The sequence below is a fragment of the Drosophila ficusphila genome, unplaced genomic scaffold (assembly GCF_018152265.1).
Source record: "Drosophila ficusphila isolate 14025-0441.05 unplaced genomic scaffold, ASM1815226v1 contig_197, whole genome shotgun sequence".
Lineage (NCBI taxonomy): Eukaryota > Metazoa > Arthropoda > Insecta > Diptera > Drosophilidae > Drosophila > Drosophila ficusphila.
The window spans coordinates 3,765,360-3,783,010 of NW_025064091.1; the positions used below are offsets into that span (position 1 = coordinate 3,765,360).

The following is a 17,651-nucleotide window of genomic DNA, read 5'->3' on the forward strand; positions in this document are numbered from 1 at the left end:
CTTTCAGCTAGTCAAAACAATTTGTCTCGGCAATTAAAAGCCATGGAAAATGCTATTAATTTGTGATGTCTGCTCCTGGTCATGGAAACCGCCTCGTGACAGCCAATCAAAGATGGGCAATCGGCGGCATTGAGCGGAGAACTGCTCCAAAGTCGGAATAGGAATCGAAATCGGAATGGGAATGGGAATTGCTATTCGAGTTGGACTAGCAGTTGCAGTTTCCAACCTGAGATGAAGCTGGGTTCCTGGGATGGGAGTTGCAGTTGCAGTTGAAGTTGCAGTTGAAGTTGGAGTTTAAGGTTGGACAAACGACCACCAGAACGGAGACATGCAAATAATCTTCATATGTGTGCTGTGTGTCGCTTGGTTGAGCATTGTTAAGATCGGTATCGGGCCAAAAAGAGGGGACCATTCATGGCAGAAGTCGGCTGAATAAAGCAGTCAGCTACGAGTTGGCAATACATTTTCCGCCAAAACACCGCCCACCGCCGCCTGGCCGGCAATCTAGTTTGGCTGCACTTAATTTCAGCGCTTAACAGACAATTAAAATCCAATTAATTCTGACGTTTATTATGCTAAGCCGACTGTGGGCCCTCGGATCTCTTGGACGCCGGACGACGGACAACGGACAACGGACAACGGACAGCGGACAACGGACAACGGACAGCGGGCCTCCACATAAATTGCAGCCTCGGCCGCCACTTTGTAGACCAGCTTGTTCCTCCGCGTGTCGTTCTCGTTGCTAAAAACTTGCTCCTCCGTCTGCTCGCTGACAAAAAAAATATAGCTATTGCAACTAGCAACGGCAACAGCAGCAGCAACAATTGCACCGACGACACCAGCAAATGCACTTGAAAAATTACCCAAAGGTTTCTCAGGAAAAAAGGATAAAAAGAACATGAATATTACCTAGCTTTCTATATATAATTTTTTTTGTAAATTTGTATTTAAATTCGTACCTTATAAAATGGGATTTCTAAAAGTTCAATAATAGATAGTTTTTTACAGTGCAACAACTAGCAACAGGAGCCAGCGGACAAAGTTGGGCTTCTCTTGGTAGCAGCCACATGTTGATTCGTCCATGGTCGACCCATGTAAAAGTCCAATAAATCTTTCAATTGGGTATGCCAATTGGCCAGGGATGCTGCTTACCTCACTGAGGTTGCACAAAAATGGAACTCTGGGATTTCCCATAGTACTACTTTATGGAACTTACGAAACATGATTTATACAAATCAGAAGCTATCTTTCACCATAAAAGTCTGACGCCATATAAATTTGGCCAACTTCGTCACTTCCAGCACAAAAATTATAAAAAAAATTGTATTATTATTGCCACAAAACAAAATAATAAAGTTTTAATAAAAGACATTCTCTAATACATAATTATAATACTATATCAATTCCGGAATGTGTTTGTTAACCAATCAGCTAACTTACATTTATTCAGCACACGTTTTACAAACTACAAGGCACTCTTCTAAATTGTAATAATCCTAATGTGACGGCAAATGCATTTTTATGGTAAGTTTGTTCGTTGCGAAATGTATTTAATTCCCAAAATTGTCCACCGTCATCGGTTGACGGAGGAGGGCAGGAGGTCTGGGGTCCGAAGTCTGAAGTCTGAAAACAAGTCCGAAGGGAGCCAAAGCCAGGGACACAAACCGCAATGATAAGCAAAAACAGCAGCGGCAACAACAACGACAATGTTGCGAAAGGACCAGGCTACAGCGCCAGACAGAACAGGACACATTTTGAGCCTTTTTGGGGGGTCGATACACGCACACAGCGCCGCCAGACGGAAGGGCAAACGAAAGTAAAGGAAAGCCAGCCGAAAAAAAGAATTTATACAAAAATAAATGCCGAGGAACGGACCGAAAAAAGGATGCCGAAGGTTCAACGAACTCCTCAGCACCAAATGTAAATAATATTGTGCGTGTCTGTCGGTGTTGGTGTGTATCTGTGTGAGGTCTACGCAACACCAGACAAATAAGTAAAGCAAAAAATGATGCGGTCGTTTGCGTACGAAATAAGATTAATTTGCGGAATTTCATAGAAATTTATATGAGGAAAAAGATTCGTTAGACAGGAAGCGATTGTCAAACAAAAGTGACGCAAAATTCAAAGGCTGAACATTTTCATATATTTTAATAGGGAACTAAGGGATATCCCTTTTTTTTGAGCGGCAAAAAGATATTCCCAACGCAGCCGGTAGGATTCGAACCTACGCTCCCAGAGGGAATCTGATTTCGAGTCAGACGCCTTAACCACTCGGCCACGACTGCTGCTTGCAGATCGGTGGCCAAACAATCTTCCGCACTTTTTGCGAATTACGGGATCAAAGGTTGTGTTCTTTATAACTATTATTTGATCGTTAAATAAAAAAACAGATGGCATATAATACATAACAGTATTTTCCTATGTGTCAAAAAGATTAACTATTAAATATGCAAACTAAAAACACTAACGGTAACAGCCAACTCTTATACTTACAACAGTATGAATAGTTAGTTACTTTATAATTTCAAAAGTCTAGAGTCAAATAAGCATATATATATTTTAAAAACTTGTGTACCAATTATAGTAAATGAAAAACAAAAAGTTAATTTCATACGCAGCCGGTAGGATTCGAACCTACGCTCCCAGAGGGAATCTGATTTCGAGTCAGACGCCTTAACCACTCGGCCACGACTGCTCCACGTTCTGCCGTGTGCTTAATATGCTGGCTAAGGTTCTAGCTGCTTAGCGGTTGGATTTCATGTTTATTGCCGCACATTAGCCAAAACAATAAACACCTGTTATTTGAACAGCATAAAAATTGAGAAATAAAAAAATAAAAATGGCAAAAAAGTGTTTATCATTCGACCGTGACAGGACTCGAACCTGCAATCTTCGGATCCGAAGTCCGACGCCTTATCCATTAGGCCACACGGTCAGTTGGGATACGGCGAACTAACTGCAAACATAAAGAGCGTGCGCCGGGAGAATCTGGAGTGAGAACATTTGCGTGAACGAAAACTATAGAAAGTGGGAGAGAAAGTGCTGAAGGGGTGGGTACTAAACAAAAACAACAATTATACAGTGTGAATTTCAAAACTCAGTTAAGATTATTAAATTAATGAAGCAATTAAGTAAATTATTAAATTAAAACAAGAACATATTTTAAAGCAAAAAAAATGAGTACAGCCCCAAACAAAATTATTGTGCCCTTGTTTTCGATTATGAGAAGATTATTAAATAAATAATACTATTTTAATATTTATTACTATTTAAGCTTACCCCAAAACTAAAACCAAAACTATTTATAACATCCATAGGGCAATGACCTTATTTTTTTACAGAACAATTGGGCAGCTTATTTACGGTCATGTTGTGTTAGGTCATGATTGTTTTATCAAGAACAACTTGGAGAAGAAGTTGCTGCAATAAAAATTCCATGGACCACCCAAGCCACCCACTTAACTTCGACCTTTTTTGGGGGGGTTTACTCAAGTGCTTTACTTTTTTGGGGCTGCTTAATTTCGTCTGTGTGCGTGTTTGTATAATGCTTGGATCGATAATTTGTGTCTGCGGCAAACGCATTTTCGGTTTTTGTTTGCCTTGGTTTTTCTTTCCGTCTGCGATTTTATGAATAATCACTGGGGATTTGGGGAAAACTATATATGTATGCATTTGTAGAAATCTTTCAACTTTCCTGCTTAAGGAACAAGTAAAGATTGTCGCTAAATTATTATAATTTGTCCCTATCTTATTTGAAAATCCTTTGAAATTTGATTCTGTAACAAATTTGAAAATGCAAAAAGACTCTTAACACCTTAGTTTTTAAGTGCTTGAATAACAATTTTTCCCTTTCCTTTCTTCGGTACTGAAAACTTCACCTGTAACGTTGTGATGATAATGCCAACGCTAATTTTCTGTGGGCTTGGGAAAGGTCGAAAGTATTTCGTTTTTTTCTTCTGCTGCACATTTCTATTTCGTTTTCGTTTCGGTGTGGATCTTGGCGAGTGTGGAAGCATAGCCGGTTACAATTAAAATTAATTACAAACTATCTAATTACATGGTAATATGCTAATCAGCCTCGCCTCTCTCTCTCGCTCTCTCTCTCTCGGTCTCTCCCTCGCACCCCGGCTTTCCTCTCGCTCTGTCTCGCCACGCACTTGGCAACCGGAGTTGGAACCCAGGGGGGAATCCCCCTCCTCCGCTCCGAATGCAGTTTGCATGTCGGTTTTACGTTGCATGTAAAACTTAATGAGATTTCTGCCATGGCCATGACAAACCCAAAAAAAATGGACACACTCAGAACAATTTGCTGAAACCATTTCACATTCACTGCTTTTTGCTTTTTTTTCCAATTCCATTGCATTTGTATCAAAAAAAGGGTTACCAAATTTAATAAAACACAAGAAAGTTGGATCTAACTTCCACTGATAACTACATACAAAGCTTAAATATCTCTTTCGTATTTCAACAAATTATTTATGTGACTTCTAAAATTAATTAAATATATGTATAAACATTAGTACTCGCTCTATGCGGCCCAACACTTGCTGTAAATAAATATTCAAACACAAGAAAACGAACATAATTATCCTAGAACTAATGCCAATTTTTCAGATTTTTTCCGAGCGCAGGCAGCTGAAAATGTAGCCAACGGAAAATAAACTTTGGGATGGAGACAAAAGTTCTCGCTGCCGCTTCTTTGGCCAATTATTGGCAGCACTATCGGGGCGCCATAAATCAGCACAGGTGAGTGGGGCGAGGAGGAGGGGGAGGGGCTGGCCTAAAGGGGGCGAGGGTCGGGTAACAATGCCCGGCCAACAAAGAGTCATAAATAAATTTTTGCAACTAATTCTGTCAGCTCCCGGTGCCTTGCCCATTGCCACATTGCGTTATTATTGATGGTTGAGGTAACAATGCCGCTCGTTTTCGGCCTGGTCAAAATCCCCCAGCAAAACGGCGGTAGGTGGACCTCCCCCACTCGTCCTCACCTCTCCACCCCCCTCACTAATTCCCCGAATCCATGATTAATGTTTGCCTGCATTTTCCCCCCTCTTGAACTTGGCTTTTAAGTAGCAATGAAAGCAAGAAAATGGAAGCTGAGGATTCACATTTTACTTATAGAGTTTGTTTTGTAAGTTTAAACATATGTATATTAAAAACAAATAAATTTTTTTGAGTGCTTTAATATTACCAATATATATAAAATAATCACTGGTTAACCAAATATATTTTGTTAATCTCCATTATAAAATATGCTACACAAAATATTTATGAATTGTAACTACATATTATAATTTCTTTACATGAACAAATGTATTTCAATTCCTACATTTTTAAAGACCTTTCGATTTGTGTTATTTTTATTAACTTGTTATTTCCCCCGTAAAAAACAATTATCGAACCATTTTTAAGGGCCTTGCTAACTGGTGAATTATGTAAGAAACTGAAGCATATTCCGCTTCAATTGATCTCTGAATATTTGATGGAAACAGTCGAGTAAACAATATGGTAAATGTTGTTTGTGTGTAGCGCGCAACTTTCGGGGGTGGCAACCCTGGCTCCGTTCAGGGTTTTGTCCTTAGTATTCCAGGTTCCCAATGCTCCATCTCCCCAGTCCCCTCGCAACCCCCTCAGCCCCCTTCTGTGTGTCCAGTGGCACAAAACCGAAATAAATAATTGATGAAACAGCAAAGCGCACGTAGGGATTTCCAACTATACCCATACCCCCCTCTGCCCCTCCCCCTTTCTCCCTTTAGCTTCCCTTGGCCATTTTTCCAGCTGCACTATGGCTCCTCCCCCGCTCCCTCCCTTCCCCCCCTTTCACTACTTTCCCCGCCGAACCGCTCTCTTTCGAATGTTTCTCATCCATTTGCAGTTGGGGAAAACTGAAAACCATCTCTGGCCTACGACGCATGATGTTGTGTTGGCCCAAACACACACACACATGGTGTACATGGCATGTGCAACGGGATATACGTCGCTATATATATATATATCCGTGTGCGGGTATATGCTATATATGTTCCTGTACGTGCGCACTTATCGATTTTCTGCTTGAAAAACGTTAAGCGAAATGCGCCCAAAGCGTCGTTGTCGGTTAAGTTGGGTCCGGCCGGGCCCAAAAACCAGGGTTCCCAGCCCCGACCAACTACCACAACCCTACACACGCAAAATAGTTTTGCAGCCATTAGAGAAATTAATATAACGTCGCACCGTACCAGATCAATACAATACAAATGGCACCCAATATTTTATTATATTATACATAGTCAGAAATTAATAAAAATATATTCAACACAACCACACTTATTTGATTAAGGCAACCCTAAACATAGAATTCAATTATATCTAAGGATTGCCATTAATTTGATAAAATAGTTAAATGACATTTTTTACTGTGTGAAAGTACACACTCCCACTCGAAGGAGTCCCGTTTTTGAAAGGGTTGCCAGGGCCACATGCGAAGCAAATGTTCGAGTGTTTCCCGTCTGTGTGGCTGCATCAATATGTGTAGGAGGTGGCAACAATAGGCGGGTTTCGTAGGCGGTCGTCCACTTTTTTGGTCGTCGTCATCGTCAACGTCAAGCAATCCCCAAAGTGTAAAAAACAAACTGGGGGTGTAGACCAAAATACCAACAGAATAATAATGGATATACAACAAAATAGTATAGAAAACAACAAACAGAAAATGGCAAGTATCAGCTAAAATATCGTAAAACAGGAATAAAAACTAGAATCTCATTTTTTAAGCAAGATCTTTTCCTTATTTCGAAGAGTTTATTCATGTTAGTAATTATTATAGTTTAGAATATAAATAAATGAACAGAATCAGTTAAGTTACCTAAAATCCCAGCCAAAGTAAATACTTAAAGATCTAATTAACTGAAAACTAACGAAGTATAAAACCCAAACAAGTCCAAGTCCAAATGCTGCTGCATATTTGTAAATTTATATAAATACTCAAGTGTGTTTTGTTAACTTAATTCCCGGAAAACTTTTCATAGGCTGCCATTAGGGGAAACGAACATGAGAAGATGGACAGGACAGGCCACTGCGGCTATTCATTGACTATGTGAGCACATCTCCGTAAATACAAGCTCGAGTACATGCGTACAGTGCGCGTCAGCTATGTATAGTGATAGTTTAACATAAAATCTATTTAAATAAAATTGAAATAAATTGAAAGTCTACGATTTACGTCCACAGTTAGTAAAGAAATCATAAACTTATTTTAATATCTATATTAATTTAATTATTTATTTGAATATTTTTGTATTTTTTTTACTTTAGTAATGATATTTTGTATGTTATTATTTTGTTCCTAGATATTTATTAATTTATTATTGTATTATTTATAAATACTTTACTTGTTCTCCCTTTAACTTATTATTATTTAAACAATACGCACTGTACCCAACTATCTATCTGTCCATACTTGTATGTATTGTGAGTGTATGTGTGTGTGGGCAGACATGCAACGCACCGAAACACCCACCCGAAACACACACACACACACACACACACACTCAACTAGAGACAGACATCCCTAGACCTAAGTTGCATGAACTTCAGTTTCGCCTCGCATTTCGGGGCATGGGTGGGTTTTCCAGGGGGGGTGGTGCCTACCAAAACAAAAAGGGAGAAACGGCGGGGTGGCAAGGGGGGTATGGCGTGTGGGTGGCACAAATGGCAAAATGGAAACGCACACAGACACAAAGGCGGGGGTTCCTAGGGGTTCCACAGACACGCACACAAGCACACATGGACTTTGGCCAAGCCCAAAGGCCTGGGATGCCGCCATTTTACTGCGTCCTGCACACACAACCCTCAGAATTTTCCATCACAGCACCCCCCACCACCACCCACTGCCGCACTTGCAGCCCCCCTTGCACATTCGTGCTGCAGGTGCGCCGCCACTAAAAGTAAAAAGGGGGGATTGTGGAGTTGTGGGTGGGCCATATCTCCTATTCCTAGTCCAAAGAGTTGATTGCGAGCTCGGCAGAAAATTTCCGACCTATCGCATGCAGTATCCTCGTTGCGTTTGCAATGCCACCAAAGTCCCCCCCCCAAAAAAAAAACACCACCCCCTCCCTCTTTCCCCTCTGGGCATTGCATGCGTGTGTGTTTAAGCCCCCCGCTGTACACGCCTGGCGTAAAAAACCCAAAGAGATAGATATAGACAGTGATGGGAAAAGAAACAAGTCATTGACCATCGCAAGGCACAAGCAATATTTAATTAAAGGTATTAAAATTTTAAATAGAGGTATTGGGTTTTCAGATCTAGTTATTGGATAGTACCCATCCAATAAAGTATATTAATAGAAGTTATTGACATTTTATTGGAATATTTTATAATTAATTCCAATTAAGCAAAGGTTTTTTTAAATTCTCAAGATAAAGATGTAGAATTTTCATAAAAATATTAAATTCTATTAGAGAAATTTAGTACAAAAATATTTTTATAATTTAATTATAGGTACCAGGTTTTTGTTTGAGGTACAATTACTAGATGCCCTCCATCACTGGACTCACAGAGCTCATCCTGTCCGAAGCCGGGTCTTTCCTTTTTGTATTTTTCCCTTTTATTCCTGAGTGGGTGGCAGAGAAATTCCTTGCTGCGATATCAATTAAGGATACAGCTCACTCACAAGCCCCGCTCCTTCGTCCTCTTCGCTATCCTTTATTTTTGAGGATTTTTCGGTGGCCATAGGCAGACTCAGAGACCAAAGTCCAGTCGCCCCCCAATCTACCCAACGCTTAAAAAAAAAATAGAAAAGAAGAGAAAAAACACCATCTAAGCCCGAAACTTTGTTCAATGCTGCAATGGACAGGCCAAAAAGGGAAGCAGAATGAGAGAGGGCTAGCGTGGACGAGTGGGACAGCGATAGTGCACACACAGAGTTGCATGTGCGTGTGTGCGTCGTGTGTGTTGGCCTTAATGGAAATTGGTTTTATGCATGTTGGCTTTTGTTTATTTTTACAATTTTGATGATGTTTTGCTGAATGCGATGCGAGTGGCAGTTCCCTCTCACTCCCACTGTCCTTATCGCTATCTTTCTCTCTCACTCTCTCTCTCTTTCCCTCGCCCACTCTGCTTATGTGGTGTGCTGGTCTTTTTGGGTGTTGACTGTACTTCCGGACATTGCATTACATTACGTAGCACGTGTGTGTGTGCGGGTATTTTTCGGAGCTAGGCTGTACGCCCTTTTTCGATTAGCTTTCAAACAAAAATGGCGCATTCGGTGTGCGAGCGAGAGGGCGAGATGCACAAGGTGCACCGGAGGCCCTTTGGGGTGAACTGTACCCAGGAAAGAGAATTCCACAAAAATTCCCGAGCATTGTGCTAACGTCGAAAGAATGTTAGGAGTCGTTGTAAGCATTACTGTAATTAGGTTAATTTAGTACTTGTTTAAGTTCCTCCTCACCTGTGCAGAAACACTAGTTAAAGTGATCAACATTCAGATGGCAAAGTCTTGTCTGCAGTGTAGTTGGCTCTTAATTTCAATTGAAGTTAAAAATAAATAATAAACTAACACATTTTCACCTGAAACTCTTTAGAAAATTTAATGGGATAAAGGGAGTCCAAGGAAGTAAAAAGAAAACAGTTTCATAAAATATTGCAAACTATTCATACAGGTAGCGATAAATGTCTCTAGGAAAATCTGGCAAGAAGGAGACAAGAATGGCAGTAAAAAAGAGACAGTTGATAGTTGGTAAAAAGGTGGGAGGTGGACCACTTGTAACGATTAATAGCCATAGTTATGGCCTGACCACCAGCCCCCTAATTTTCTTCCTTTATAGCACCCCACTTTTGCACCCATTTCCCGTATCTTTTTTTCTGGCGAAGAGCACACAATGAAGCTGCCGATAAAAATCCTTAAACACACAGACACTCGAACAGCGCATTTTGCATATGCGTTTTTCTCCAACCCCAGAAAAACCATCCGATGCCCACCGACTGCCACCCATTTTCCGGAAAAACAAAATCGACACAGACTAAAAAACGAAGAACACAACACCGGCTGGAAAAAAAAAACTAGAAAAAATAAAGAAATAATAAAAACCAGAGGGAAAAAATTCCTTTAGGTTCGACATTTGACTGCCCTGTGTTGTTGGTCAGGGGCCTCGAAATCGCCGGAACGAGATATATACGTATATATGCAAGCGAAGAGCACCCAATCAGAGGCGGTAAAAAGGTCCTGGTTCGCCTTTTTTTGGGGGGAGTGGCCAGCACACACTCTCACAGGACGAAACCATGGAAAACAGAGAAGAGCTGAACGGCATTTATTCCCATCGCCGGACCCGAGGGGCTCCAAGCGGACAGGGGACAGCCCAGGGTTAAGCCGGACTTAGTGGGAAGCCTGGCCAGCGGGGGAAAATCCAATCCCAAAGACCAAGTTGAGCGAAATGATTGACAACTGCAGTCGTGACAGGTCAACAAAACACACTCATTGTTAATCAAACTTCGTTCGGAAATTTGGCAACATTTGCTGAGGGAAATTGCAAATTTGTTGACAAAATTTCAGTCAAATCAAATCATAGACTAATCATGTATTATATGATAATTTAACATAATACAAATAATGAAGATAACATATTTTATGGAGGAATTTTCAAGGATCGTGTGAAACCCACTTACCTTTTACTTTAAAGACACCCACAAGAATCAATTAATGAATTAAAACTCAACTCTTATTTTTATAGTTTATTTATTTAATTTCTCGTTTTTTATTTTGTTTTTATTTATTTTTTTCTTAGAAAAAATTAACTTAAATAAAAAACTGAATTGAATATTTTCTTGATTTTATTTTTTGTTTATTATTTGATTTATGGTTGCTTTTCTGTTGCTATTGTTTAACGGCTTTTTCGTTAGTGATTTGGGTGAAAAAACGGTTATTACTGTACACAATTTTTGTTGAGAACTGCTCCTGAAAAGTTCACGCAATCAAGCCACTACGTTTATGTTTTGTATAAATATATAGTGTATGCATTTAGTTTTTGTTTTTTTTTTATTTTTTTTTTTGGTTCGTATTTTTTTTTTTTTTTTCCAAAAATTACTAATAGCTTAAAGGCTTCATTGTTTGGGTAGAAAAAAAAGTGTCGAGCAAAACCATCTTTCGTTTATCAAACTGAGTCTGACACAACCCAGGAAAAGCTCAAGTATCAATCGAAAAGGTGAACTCGCTTGATAGTGAAAAAATACAAGTTCTACATAAATTGACCATCACATCTGAAACTTGTTTAAACAGTGAAAATAATCAAAAACACTCTGGTTTGAATAGACATTTAAACACAGATTTTAACGACTTTTCGACCGAGTTTACAAGCTTTGAAAAAAACCAAAACCCCTTTTTAGTTGCCTTTTCAATTGGTTTATTTATCTGATGCTACATGGGTTAATGCTTATGGGTTGGTTATTTCAGTTACACATACAAATACATACATATACATACATACATATCAATAGAAACGATTAAAACGAATTACTGTTTGTTTGTTTTTCGAATACATGTATTGTATATGACTTACATAAAGAATGGTTTCACTATCTCTCCTTCATCGCCGATCGCCCCGATCGATTGTTTGAAAAAAATATATATTTATCATTATGTATAACCCGCCCCAGAAGGTTTGAAAAAAAAAAATTCTTTTCATTTTAACTTTTCACTTAATCTTATGTTTTCTCTCGCATGCTTTAGCTTTAGGTTTTCTTCTGGTTGTTTTTTAAAGCAGTGGTCGGCTCACACACACAATGACATGCTGGCTTTTCGTTTGTGTTTAAATTTTGCTTCTTAGCTTGCTTGTTTTTCCCCACCCGCCCGTCCAAATCGCGCACCCATTTTCTGGAAAATCTGCGATACAACTGCCGTATCCGCTTCCTGACTTTCCTCCGGACCTCGGGCGTTCAGTCTTCGACGGCATATTTCTGGGTCCATTCGCGGGCATTGCGAATGGCCTCCGCCTCGTTGACCTTCCACAATTCGGCCACATCGTTGGCCAACGGATCATCGGGATTGGGTGCACTGAGGAGGGCCTGAATCGACAGCAATATGGTGCGGATCTGCAAGGCCGGACTCCACTTGTCCTTCAGCACATCCAAACAAATGCGGCCCAGGCGATCGATGTTCGGATGGTAGATCTTCGTGATGAAACGCACCTTGGGCGCCGACATTGGATAGTCCTCCGGTAGGAACAACTCAAGCTTGAATACTCCGCCCTCGAAGGGCGAATCATTCGGTCCGGTCACGATCACATGGAAATATCTGGCGTTGTTCTCATCGGGAATGGCATTGATCCCGGGCACGGGCTCCTGCATCAGACGCTGCGTCTCCTTGATGATCCGACGTGGCAGGCTTGACATGTTTCTAGCTGCGAAAACTTCCTCTTCTGGTAATGCTTTTAATTATGCAAAATTTGGGCTGCAAACGAGATGAAAAATCAAGAGGAAGGAGTGAGAAAAGCACACGCTGAGTGGGAAATAAATATGCTAAAACCTTAGTTATTAATAAAAAATTATTACGATTCAATGTATCACCCTAGCTATAAAATTTTATATAAAGTACAGATATAAAATGCTGAAAAATATGTTGTTCCAATTTCAATTGCTTGAAGTCCAAATATTGTTTTTCTTTTTGTGTGTGTGTGTCTAGGTGGGAGGATTTTCGGTTTGATTCGTGGCTTTCACTTTCCTTAAGAAAGTTTTCCTGCAGAATGTAGCAAGCCACAAAGATGTCTCTTTAATACAGTGAAAAAATGCTAAGCTTATTAAAGGTTTAGAAAAGGATTTAGCTCTACTTTATTGACCAAGACATAGTTGTAACTATTAAGTCTTTCTTTAAAATATAAGAAAACATTTTAATTTATAAAAAAGTAAACAATGTTAAACTTAGGCGATGATCAGGAACATCAATTTAAGGTACTTTGGTTCGTATAATATAAACTGTTAACAACGAGTACTAATATAAAAATATGTTTTAAGGACAATTTTGAGTATCTTTTCTTTTTGTGTGTAAGCCAAGGCAGCCCACCCACTTTTCCCTCCCCCTTTAACGTGACCTTGCGGCTCCTTTAACTGTTTACATTTCCTAGACACACGGAAAAAATAAGTTAAATAAAGAAAGGCAGGGGAGGCAAAGATAAACACGAAACAAAAGCCAATAGAAGTGTCGAAGTTTCTAGAAATTTCTTTATTGCAATAAAAGCAATAGAAAGGCGGCACAAAGCCAACGATACACATAATTATAATAATTTAATAATACAGTTTTTTCCAAGTGTGCGGCTTTTGTTGTATTAAAATTTATTGATTTCCCTTTTGGGTGACAAATGCACGTAGTCCGCAGAAGAAGAAGCAGAGCGGAAAATTACGACTGGGGTGGGGAAACCGGGCAACAGGGTGGCTAAACGCTTTTCCCCGCACTTGGAAAATCAATAATGCTGGCAATTAAACTATAAAAAAAAACACCTAATAAGATTTTCCTTCTTTTTTTTTTTGCTGGCAGAAATTTAGCACCTACACTCACACACACAGGCAAACGCACCACGCACACAGACAAAACGCAGACAACGCGCACGAAAAAGACAAAGGCAAAAAGCGAATATGCGAATGGGCAAGACAAAGAGGGTGAGCAAAAAAAGAAGAAAACGCCGCGTTTTCGGTGAGTTTAATTAAACAAAAAAATGCGAAAAACTGAAGTAAATGTCACAATTCTTGTTTTGCGCACACACACACTCGCACACATACACATTGGTTTTATCAAACTCTATAATCTCTCCACTTTTTCTTGCTCTTCTTCGATTTTATATTACAATTTGTCTGCTTCTTCTTTCGCTGGTCCTGCCTTTTGTTGTTGTTCTCACATTGAGTTTTTGGGTTATTTTGCACTCTTGCGGACGAAAACAACGGTTTTTCTCTATAATATCAAACTTTGGTAGAAACACGAACTCACAGCGAAACGGCGCCAAGTTTTTCGGGGATCTAACTTGCGTTATAGCCAATAATTCGTTGGCTTATTGATAATTTTGATTTTTGCAGTCAGCTCCACCACAAAAATTATGAACGTCGAACACACTTGAAAAAAATGTAGCCGCTTGCTTGTATAGGTGGGCGTGTGTGTGACCAACGTGCGTCTGTGTGGCGTAGGTGTGAGCCGCAATGTCAGAGTGGCAGGGTTGCCAGAGCAACCACCGGTGTTAATCCGTATTTCTCAATGCATTTTTTGTTACTAAAATTTCGAAGTAAAATAAATGTAATACTTTTCCTCGAACCTTGTAATTTGTTCTTAGTTTTCCAAGTATAATTTCGTTGTTTTCTTGGCATTTTTATTTTCCGCACAAGTAAAATGAAAGTTTCCTTGACAACTCTAGTGCTTAGCGGCTGTCAAATGTGCCCAGATTTCGCTGCAACCAGCTTGCCGGCACGATGCAAGCCCCAGTTTTATAGCACTTAGCTTTTTTCCTTATCTGTAATTGGCTTGAAATTAGGAGGGAAAAAATCCAATTGGATATAAATGCTAATTTTGTTGGACATTTCAGTTCATTTTAATAGTTGTTAGAGGCTAGTTGGAGTTTAATTTGAATAAGTTTAATTTTAATACAAATTAAACAGAAAGAAGAAGGTGTACGAATTTATTTCCGTCACACTTGAGCTCTTGCTAATAAGTATGCACATCTGTATGTAAGTTTGCTTGGTTTTTTTTTCGGGAAGTGTTTTGCTTTAATTAATTTAGTGTTTCGCCTAATATTTATTATTTGTATTATTGCAATATAAACAACTTATTCTTATTAATTAGATCTACGCAGGCTGCGTACATAATAAAAACGGAACCAAAGGCGTAGTTTTACTAATTATAAGGGGGTCGGGAATTTTTCAATCGGAGCCTCCCCCAAAACTTTTTCTGCGTCCGCCCCTGGAATTAGTGTTACTTTCCAGTATCACTTTCGTCTTCGGCTCCCCTCATTTTAACAGTTAATATCCCGGCATACCTTGGAATACGTATCATATTCGCCTTGATCTTCGGCTTCGCTTGCATTATCGTCGCAACCTTTGGCAAATAAACTGCGTTTCAATTTGGCTTCTTAGAAAGTCCCTAATTAGACTGTGCACAAAATTTAAATATGGTTAATAAATATCCAGGAGTAACAGAGTAAGAACTAAAAATTAGGAGTTTGGTAAGAGCAACAATTACGCATTTTAAATTTCTACCTTACAACAAATGTAAACTATAATTTGGCTTCATAACAATATGCAAGTCCTACTGCGAACTTATTTAAACAAGATAATACCTTAAAAAGTTAAACAACAACAAAATGCCAATTTAGTGTAATCAACATTTATGCGTTTTTTAAAAAAGAGAGGCTGTCCAAACACACACACACACCAGCAAGCGCGTTCATGCACTCTCACCCACACATCGAATGCAATGTCCAATGGACGCACAAGACGGCGAAAAGAGCAACAACAAAAACCACAAGGTAAAAGGCAGAAAACTAAAATAAAAAAAAAACAACAACTACCTCTCGCTCGCACTCACACATGTTATTTATCATTCGTATTCGCCCGATTGCATAGGCCGCATGTGTGTGTGTACGAGAGTGTGAGATAAAAACAAACAGCAACAACAAAAACTGCAAAAAGGGCAACAAAAGAAACAACAGCAAGGCAGCCATATGCATTACACACAAACACACACACTCATGCGATCTCCGTTTTTAGGCTGGGCAAAGCAACAACAACGATAGTAGCCCTGCCCACAAGCGAGAGCGAGAGAGAGCAACCTGCCTCTTGGCTTTCTGCTGCAACTGCGCTGCTTTTCCCTACGCAAAGTGTGTGTGTTTGTGGATGTGGATGTGGGTGTGGGTGGGTAAGAGGAAATACGAGAGAGGTGAGGGGGTGGCGACCTTTATTCGCTCTTGAGCTGCAGCTGTTTTTAGTGCATGTTTTCGCCTGCATTTATTTTACGTTTGTTTATGGCCAAGTTTTTACCGCTACAGCTGATCTGCAAAGGGAGGGATGGAGAAAAAAAGGATGGAAAGTACCCGAGGTTAGAGGGAAAAGGCTTTCCCATTGAAATAGAAGTAAGTTTAAAAGTTACGCCAACCAAAATATGTGCCCCATTTGGAGTCATCTTTTGATGAGCTAAAGAAAATCATTTTAAAAATTAATCTTTATTATCATATTTTGCTAGAATTACTATTTAATACCCAAGGCAAACCAATAATAGCGCTTCTTTCCTACAGAGAAAATACACTGGAACGCAGCATTTAGAAAAACAAGGCAAAACAATAATTATGATATTTAAATTCAAGTTAAATGGATAAAATGGATGTCGAAGAGGACAAGACTGCCATAAAATGTGTTTGGGTAAGTCTTTACTATTTACCGTTTACAAATTTTAATGGCCGACGATTCCATGCCATAGTTACAAAAACATGGCGTAGTTTTCTAGGGGTTTATTTTACTTTGTAATTCAGGGGTGAGAAATTTCCATGGCCATTGCTCATTTCTGACTTAACTTTGATATTTTAACAATACCTTTTTTTAAGCTTCTATATTTGTTTCAAACTTAAAAAAAATTGAATACTGTGTAGCATGTTGTTTTTAAGCGCGGCGTTTAATTGAATTGCATGCCACTTTTAAAAGATATAACTAAAACTTAATTTTCTTAATCGGTTTGATCAAGACTTTAAAGTTTGTTTAATTTGAGGAAAAACACTATATTATTATTTTCGATTTAATCCTTGCTGCGAACGCACTGAACTTTTGATTCGAGAACAATATAAGTAAAAAAAAAAAAAATGTTATTTCTTTGTGGTGTAAAATATTCAAAACTGAAAACTTTGACAGCACTGAAGTAGAAATAAATATCTGCATTGTTTTGTAATTAGCACCTTAATTTCTTTTTTTTTCTTCAAAACTTTCTTACCTTTTTTGATTTTATAAGGGATAAAAAACTAGCAACATTTTCTGAAGACACATGTTGCTAAAGTTTTCCTTTAGCAACATTCCCAATCAGAATTTGCGCTCTCGCTTTCGCATGCAGTGCAAATGCATCTCAAGAGAGCGAAAATGAGGGTTGAAGAGATAACCCGAGAGCGAGAGAGTGCGCTGCTCTTGAGCCCAAAAACGCAACGAACAAAACGAGCAAAACAAAAAAGGCGAAAACAAAAACAAAAAGAATCACCGCTTTCTTTTGCTTTTTCTTGTTCTGTTTTGTTTGTTGTTTGTGTTGTTGCTGTCGAAGGGCAGCTAAAAAAGGGGGCGGGGCAGGCGAAAGGGGGAGGTGAAAGACGCACGCAAAAATAAAAACAACAACGCAAAATTTGAGGCAAAAGTGTCCATTAGATTTGTTGTTGTTGTAATTTACAAGTGTCCATTCACATTAAAAACTGAATATTGGGTTACACACATGCGATCTTAAAATTATTATTAAAAGAAGATAAAGATATGTATTGTTAAAATCAATAATATAAGGATTGAAGTTAATGATTTTTAATTTTTTTTTAAAGGAAATATTCTTTTTAAATTATTTTAAAATGTTATTTTGTTATCTGAAAAATGTTGATTCTATGTACAAATTTATTGAATAATAAATAAAGTAGGTTTTATAAGGGAATGGAGAGGTTATTCCCTGAAAAGTTTTATTAGTTAACAA

The 17,651-nt window shown here is 38.8% G+C and overlaps 1 protein-coding gene and 3 non-coding genes across 4 annotated transcripts; all 4 read right to left on the reverse strand.

The window, feature by feature from the left end:
• Positions 1 to 2,203: 2,203 nt before the first annotated feature.
• On the reverse strand, positions 2,204 to 2,285 carry Trnas-cga. The gene has a single exon. It is a non-coding gene; the product is annotated as a tRNA-Ser (tRNA).
• Positions 2,286 to 2,613: 328 nt separating this feature from the next.
• Trnas-cga lies at positions 2,614 to 2,695 on the reverse strand. The gene has a single exon. It is a non-coding gene; the product is annotated as a tRNA-Ser (tRNA).
• A 167-nt stretch (positions 2,696 to 2,862) lies between these two features.
• Trnar-ucg lies at positions 2,863 to 2,935 on the reverse strand. The gene has a single exon. It is a non-coding gene; the product is annotated as a tRNA-Arg (tRNA).
• An 8,414-nt stretch (positions 2,936 to 11,349) lies between these two features.
• LOC108097751 (ubiquitin-conjugating enzyme E2 N) lies at positions 11,350 to 14,118 on the reverse strand. Its single transcript, XM_017200262.2, has 2 exons — positions 13,947 to 14,118; positions 11,350 to 12,419 (listed from the first exon to the last, which is right to left on the reverse strand). The coding sequence occupies exon 2, from the start codon at positions 12,359 to 12,361 to the stop codon at positions 11,906 to 11,908; it is 456 nt and encodes a 151-aa protein (XP_017055751.1). The 5' UTR covers positions 12,362 to 12,419; positions 13,947 to 14,118; the 3' UTR covers positions 11,350 to 11,905.
• Positions 14,119 to 17,651: the final 3,533 nt, after the last annotated feature.